Genomic DNA, 7,890 nt, shown 5'->3' on the forward strand with positions numbered 1-7,890 from the left:
CATAGCATGCAAATAAAGACACAGAGACCTGAATAAGTTATTAAACTTGGCAGGAATTTTATTATAAGGATTTTATATTAACTAACCTATGGTGGCGGAGAAAGAGCACTGCGGGACAGCTCACGAGCTGATCACACACGATTACTTAATGGACTGGCGCAAACCGCCGTAAGTCCGCAAAAAACACGGGGGAACAAATCCCTACATACATAGCGCTAAGTTGGCGTCAGAGTGACTGCCCCTTACAACTCACGCTGCCCTCCCTCACCGAGCCGGACAGGGACCCTCCTCACCGAAGGACCAAAAGGAGTTACTGTTACATCAAAGGGGGCAGTGACCTACGACCAACTACCAGTGCGCCCACTAATCAGCCGCTGAACGCAGTGCCTTCCTACCCCACCATTGACAAAAAACCCCGGACTAACTTGAGGGATGGGTGGGTGGGATCTCGTGCTGCAAGTGAAGTAAAGCAGGAAGTACATCCTGCTATATTCTATCAAGGTCCCTCCCACATGGGCCCCCATTGGTCGGTCCCCACCCCATGTTAAAACACACCAGGTCATCATTCAGCTTGTTACAAACCCTGTCGCCCTTTAAGTGCGTTCGTCCTAATAGCCTCACTTGTCATAAAGGGCTCACTGTGTATGTTACCACAAACTTCACATTAACCTTAACTTTACACCATAGCATGCAAATAAAGACACAGAGACCTGAATAAGTTATTAAACTTGGCAGGAATTTTATTATAAGGATTTTATATTAACTAACCTATGGTGGCGGAGAAAGAGCACTGCGGGACAGCTCACGAGCTGATCACACACGATTACTTAATGGACTGGCGCAAACCGCCGTAAGTCCGCAAAAAACACGGGGGAACAAATCCCTACATACATAGCGCTGAGTTGGCGTCAGAGTGACTGCCCCTTACAACTCACGCTGCCCTCCCTCACCGAGCCGGACAGGGACCCTCCTCACCGAAGGACCAAAAGGAGTTACTGTTACATCAAAGGGGGCAGTGACCTACGACCAACTACCAGTGCGCCCACTAATCAGCCGCTGAACGCAGTGCCTTCCTACCCCGCTGCGCCCTACAGACGCCGCAGCCCGCCACCAACTAACCGAAACACGCCTCCACTCCCCCGTAAATCCTGTCTATAAAGAAACCCATACCCTCTTCATTAAGGTGAACGCCGTCCCGTCTAAAAAGATGTGGTGCCTCTACCCCTAACCCCGGGTGGTCTATGACTATACCCCCCATGGACCGTACTATTTTCCGGATGGCACTATTTAGCTTCCTAACCATAGCCGTCATCTTTTTTATAGGAATGGCTGTCCTCCATACTAATCGGGGAATGAGTGCTGACCAACCAATAATGATGTCTGGCCACGCCTCGTGTATTTGACGCAGGTCCTCTCTGATTTTAACGATGAGATCTAATGATTTACCCTTACCTAAATCGTTACCTCCCGCATGTACAACCAGAACGTCCGGTGGGCCTTGTTGTTTTATGAGCCTAATCAACCACGGAATAAGGTCCTGCCAGCCTAAACCTCTTTTGCCCCACCATCTAATCACCGTGCCGCAATTATCCGGGATACTTTTTGACCTGGGGTGGCCAGCGGCCCAAAAAACAAACGAATGACCGATGATCCACACCGTCTTAGTTCTAACACCATCACCTGAAATCAGAGAAGCCATGTTAGCATGAAATCATTGAATTGGGCAGACAGACAGGCGTGGTATACAGGTATGAGAAGGATAAGTGCTTGTAACAGAAAAAACGTAACACGAAGGGGGGTAAGGGAAGGTAGACACAAACAGGGAGCAGACCACCCAGGCGAAGGTAAACAACACCCGGAAAAACCCCGGCTGCACACCACTAATCAGGACTTACGCCCAGGGAAACCCGGGTGAAAATCCCTTCGCGCCCCCGCGTTAAAGCGGCGAGCGGAAAAGCCCAGGGTAGCCCACCAAGTGAAGGGGAAGATGGGATGGGTAAGGGAAGTGGGATGGGATGGTTTGAAGGCTCAGGCGAGAAGGAAAGTGTGAAAAGAAAAACTGCGAAATCAAAACAAATTGGTTAAACAACACAACATTCAATCAATAACTTTGTCAATTCTCACATAAGACTGGTAAGCCGTGGACTTCCAGCGGCCCAAAGCTTTTATAGCTTCGTTAGAAGATCCCGCCAAGGCGGCAGATGTAGCTGCCCCGATCCTAAATGAGTGAGTCCCGTATAGGTTGCTGTTTAAATTAAGAGACTGTAAGGTCCGCTTTAAAATGGCCGCAAATTGATATTTAGTCAGAGGAATGCTATTACTGTGACACAGAAACAAGTTGGCCTGGGGTCTCCTACTCATAAACTGTGACGCCAGCCTAAACGGGCAGATATGCTGAAGCTGTTGAGGAGTTAACTGCACCCACGAGCCCTTCCCGCTCTGATCAGTCTTAGATCTAACTATTTTGCAGGCAAAGGTCCCTTCACCCAGACTGACATGTTCTGCTCTCAACCCAGACTCTTGATGCCCTCTGGACCTAGCTACCAGCTCCGAAATGCGAAAAGCCCCAAAGAAGGCCATGGAAAAAGCCAAACTAAATAAAAGCTTCTCGTATTCGTCCGAGGTAACCAAACCCACTCTCCGTATCAAATCCTCCAAGATGTTAAGGGTAATTGGTAAACGAGCATCGCTATGAGAAGGACGGACTCTCCCCCAACCCTTCAAGGCCTTATTAATTAAAAAATGTTTGGTAACGTCCGGGTAACCCTGCAGCTTGGCCATAAATGATATACCAGCCAGGGTAGATGCCATAGAGGTCTTAGAATCACCTTCGGAATATCTGTCCCACATAAAGGCTAGCATAGCATCTCTCTGACCTGCCTCGGATTGCTCTTTCTGCCTGCTGAACAACGACCACCGTCTCCATGACGCCTGATAGGATCTCAGGGTGGAGGGAGCTACCGCTTGTTCCGCGAGGCCTCTTATGCCGGCTTGATGATCTGCCAAACACAAGGGGGACACGGGGTACCAACACAGTCTGCGTGAGGAGCAAGGCTGCGAAACCTGTCCCAGTGGAATCGAGACAATGCATCTGCTAGGCTATTCTGCACCCCCGGAACATGCCTCGCCCTGAATGAAATGTCATTCTGCAAACAGCGCAACACTAGGTGCCGCAAGAGCAATATTGCCTGGTAGGCCGATGCACTCTGCTTGTTGATGGACTGGACCACCCCCAAATTGTCACACCAAAAAACTATGTGCCTACCCCGCAAAACGGGTGCCCACAATTCAATTGCCACCACAATCGGGAATAATTCAAGAACCAACAAGTTCCTAGTGGTCCCATCCCTGTGCCAATCATCGGGCCATCTATCCGCACACCAGTGTCCATCCAGATAAGCCCCAAAGCCGGACGCCCCAGCAGCGTCCGTGAACAAGTTAATTTCCCCGTTTGTTACTGGAGGTGACGGCCAAATACGCTTGCCATTAAAACCCCTAAGAAAAATGAGCCATATCTGAAGATCCTCCCTAACCACCTTGGATAGTTGTATGACTGCATGTGGCCTACTCCTACCTGCTGTGGCTCTTTGGAGCTTCCTACAGAAAACCCTCCCCATGGGGATTACACGGCAGGCAAAGTTGAACCGCCCTAACAGGGACTGTATCGACCTCAGGGAACTAACGTTTGCCCCTAGCACTTCTGTGATAGCCTCATACATCTTTGTAACCTTGTCTGCTGGAAGCCTGCAGATCCCTGCTAGCGTGTCAATCTCGATCCCGAGGAATGAGAGACATGTAGTTGGGCCCTCCGTCTTGTCTGCTGCGACGGGAACGCCTAACACCCTAAACAAGGCCTCCGTGGAAAAAAGCGTATCTCGACAAACCGTGGTACCAGGCGGCCCGATAACCAGGAAGTCGTCAAGATAATGCGCGATCCACCGACACCCTGTCCCGGTCTGAATGCACCAATGCAAGAAACCGCTAAATTTCTCGAACAGTGCGCATGAGATCGAACAACCCATGGGCAGGCAGCGATCGATGTAGTATTCACCACGATGCCGGAAACCCATGAATTGATACGACTCAGGGTGAAGGGGCAGCAATCTGAACGCCGATTCGATATCCACTTTGGCCAACAAGGAGCCCCTGCCGCATTCCTGGACCAGCGCTAGGGCCGATTCGAATGACTGATAACTGACAGAACTGAGATTAACGTCAATTGCGTCATTCACGGATTTACCGGCAGGATGAGACAAGTGCTGGATCAATCTAAACTTTCCTACTGCTTTTTTGGGAACTACCCCTACTGGGGACAAAATCAGATTGGGAATAGGAGGAAGTCGGAACGGGCCAATCATGCGACCCAAACCAACCTCCTTCCCTATTTTTTCGTCTAATACTTCTGGGAAAGCGAGCGCCGATTTCAGATTAACCGGAGCTGCCGAGGAAACGCTACCTTGGACCGGGAGTTTAAAGCCAAAATGAAAGCCGTCATGGAGAAGGGACCCAGTCACCTTATCATCAAACCACCCTAGCCACTTATCCAGCTCAACCAAATCAATTGGCGACGGCCCCTTGACTCGGCAGAGCTGAGCCAGAGCCTCTTCCCCGTCCCCCACTTCCACGGGCCTTTGCGCATTCGTTGGCAGGGTGATGGCCGTTACATGACGTGCAACTGTGTCTAAATCTGCAGGCTGAGCCTCTTTGACAGGCCCCTGCATTGAAGTCATAACACCTTCCTTTTGGGGGGAGGACATTCTGCGTCCTCCCCGGCCCTTGAAACCGCCTGACAGAGCTACCCTCTGCAGACTGACTGCTGGGCCTCATTAACTCCAGCCAGGTGTCAATGTCTTTCGATCCCAGAGGAAGTCTCTCACGCCCACTCATCCGTTTCCTGAAAAGCTCGTCATATGCCCTCCAAATTAACGGGCCGTCCTTTACGTACATCCCACTAATAAGGTGCATATACCTCCATACCTCCGCTTGTTCGTTGGGACGGGTCTCTACATATATTGTAGCGAAAATGGAGAAGGCATTAACCCATCTAGAGAAGGATCTGTATTTCTCCTCCCCCATTCCCGACCTCTCACAGGCGGCCGCCAGCGCCTTCCTATCTTCGCCGGTTAACGCGTACATATCCACGTACTTACCCCTCCTAATTCTATCCCGTACGCTAGGCCTTATGCCGTGTGTAATTTCCAGGGATTCTACCTGCCCCAATTCGCTACGAGCCGCTGGTTGGTCTGTGTCTCCTGATTGGGGTGTGTGCTTACTCCGTTTTCCTAACAATTCTGTTTCTAACAACTTAATTAATTTTCTGGGCCTGTCCCCCGAGCCGGAGGACCCACTGCTGGTAGATAAGACAGGTGATGCCAACAAGTGTGATTTATGTGTGTTAACGGAAATGGACTCACCGACAGGAGCAGTATTCCCAGCACCGACAGACGTCTCCCCGAGTGCAGTTGCCGCGACCTGTCCTCCAGACGTGTCCCGGACCGCATCCTCCCTGGTCCCTGCCGACCTCATGTCACGAGACTCGGACCCCGAACGATCGTTCCGACCGACCCTCGTCTCCGGATTTGTAACTGTAGTCTCTGAAACGGGAAGGGGAACAGTCAGCTGAGATCTGGGCAAATAGTCCAAGCGCCGCCGCGCCGCGTTGATGTCTCTATCTACGTTAAACGGGTTAGGAGCCGCTAAATGGTCAGGGCTAGGGAACGTAGAAAATTCCTCCCGCATCCGATCGCTAAACCCGGAGGTAGCCCGCCCCCCTAGGGGGAGAGGCCCTGGACTTAAATTACCGCCGCTGGAGTGGTGATACTCGACTATAATATTATCAGACCTGACCCCGTGACCCCCATGGGTGAACCCACCCGCCACGTTCCCCGGGGAAGAGACCCTTCGTGACGTGTATGGGCGAGACGCTGGAGGTGACAGGCGTTGCCGGCGTAAAGAGGGCCATACAGGCGCCTCGGACCGGTCTCTGAAATCCATTGAGGCCCTGGCAGGAAGTGTGTCCCACCCACCCGCATGGTGCCGGTATTCCCCGTGACCCGAGGTATGACCTTGGGACCTGCTGAACTCTTGACCTCTGCCATGTTGTGACCCCCATGCTGATCCACCACTATTATGGGGCAGGAATGGGCTGGGAGGGAAATGCAATTGGTGGGGTGCTGTAGGGTTATGACCTCGTGACCTGAAGCCCTGGGCTGCCACAGGAGGGGTGATGGGGCATAATCTGAAATGGGAATGGCTCCTATCCTCAACGGGGCTGGCTGAAATGGCACCTGATGTGTTAGCCTGGGGAGGGGGGGTGACAGCTACTTGCTGGGACCGCTGAGGCTGCCCGCTAAGCTCCCTAACAGAAACGCTGGCTGCCCCTGCAGCCATATCATCTAGACTGGCTGCGCTGCTGGATCCGGCCGGGCGCGATGGAGCGCGCGTTCTGCGCATGCGCGAACCGGCCGGGGGGAGAGGGGAGGGGGCGCCGCTGCGCCTAGTGGCGCGAAATGCTGGGAAGTGCCCGGGAGAGGATCCCAGGGGGGGCCGTGCATTATCGCCGCTTAGCGGCATGTCTGGAGTGAGGGCGGGGGTTTGGAGGGAAGAGGCTGAGGCTGAGGCTGTAAGATGGCGGCGGGAGGGGGTGGGAGAGGGGGACCTGAGGCGTGCCGGGCGAGGAGCATTTCTCTTGGGACGGGGCATTATGCTGGTGGCTGGAGGGAAAGAAACTAATGGCAAACGGGGGGAGGGGGTGACAGCGGGAACGGTGAATGAGGGGCTGAAGGGAGAGAGGGGGCAGGCCGAATGTGAGGCAGGTAAGGACAAGGGGAAAAGAATAAGGCTGGATTTAAAATATAACGGGAGGGGGAACGTTAAAGGCAAATGGAAATGGGCAAAAGAACACAATAAAACAAAGAATAAACCACAAAATGGGACTTATCCGTTTTCCTCGCTGCTGGGTCTCCCTCTGGATCTCGTGCTGCAAGTGAAGTAAAGCAGGAAGTACATCCTGCTATATTCTATCAAGGTCCCTCCCACATGGGCCCCCATTGGTCGGTCCCCACCCCATGTTAAAACACACCAGGTCATCATTCAGCTTGTTACAAACCCTGTCGCCCTTTAAGTGCGTTCGTCCTAATAGCCTCACTTGTCATTATTGTGAGTGATCCTTTCATTGTCGGAGCAAACTGAATGAATAACCCTACACCTGTTATGTTTCTATCTATGTGATCTTCCCCCTTTTTGATCACAATCTTATTTCCTTCTTCCTCTATCTACATCCTGACCCCAACCCATGCCCAAATTAGAAACATAGAATTTGACGGCATATAAGAACCGCTTGGCCCATCTAGTCTGCACCATCTGCTTGCACACTCAGTGATACCTTTATGTCCTCAACCTCTCTAGAACCCTTCCTTGCTCCCGATTTATCTTAGTCCTGCCCAAATGCTGCTGTATTTCTCTATAACATCTCTGATGCCCTTGATGCAGCAGCACCAGCCATCCCACTTTGTCTCCGTCACTCCAAACCGCAACCCTGGAATTTCCCACAGGTTTGCTACCTCCAAAAGTGCTCAAAATCTGCTGAGCGAAATTTGAGAAAATCTTACTATAATTTGACTTCATCTACTTTAAATTCATCCTTTCTACCTACTATACCTCCCTCTTTCTCACCAAACAAATCTACTGCAAATGCAACGTCAGCCACATGTTAGTTTGTTTCTCTGCCCTCTTTTACCACCCATACCATACTCACTTACCACTCAATGCCAACTGCCCTTGCTTTAAATACAAAATTAACACCACTCACCAAAAAATCTCCTCTCACCAAATCCTCCACCTCTCTTCCCCTCTTATAACCTCCTCCCACTCCCATCTCCAAGACTTCTC

General features: G+C 51.6%; 1 protein-coding gene across 1 annotated transcript; it reads right to left on the minus strand.

The window, feature by feature from the left end:
* Positions 1-715: 715 nt before the first annotated feature.
* LOC142145006 (uncharacterized) lies at positions 716-7,156 on the minus strand. The gene is made up of 2 exons (XM_075204435.1): positions 5,415-7,156; positions 716-2,999 (listed from the first exon to the last, which is right to left on the minus strand). The coding sequence occupies exons 1-2, from the start codon at positions 6,700-6,702 to the stop codon at positions 2,098-2,100; spliced, it is 2,190 nt and encodes a 729-aa protein (XP_075060536.1). The 5' UTR covers positions 6,703-7,156; the 3' UTR covers positions 716-2,097.
* Between the last annotated feature and the right edge of the window lie 734 nt (positions 7,157-7,890).

Source organism: Mixophyes fleayi, chromosome 3 (assembly GCF_038048845.1).
Source record: "Mixophyes fleayi isolate aMixFle1 chromosome 3, aMixFle1.hap1, whole genome shotgun sequence".
Taxonomy (NCBI): Eukaryota; Metazoa; Chordata; class Amphibia; order Anura; family Limnodynastidae; genus Mixophyes; species Mixophyes fleayi.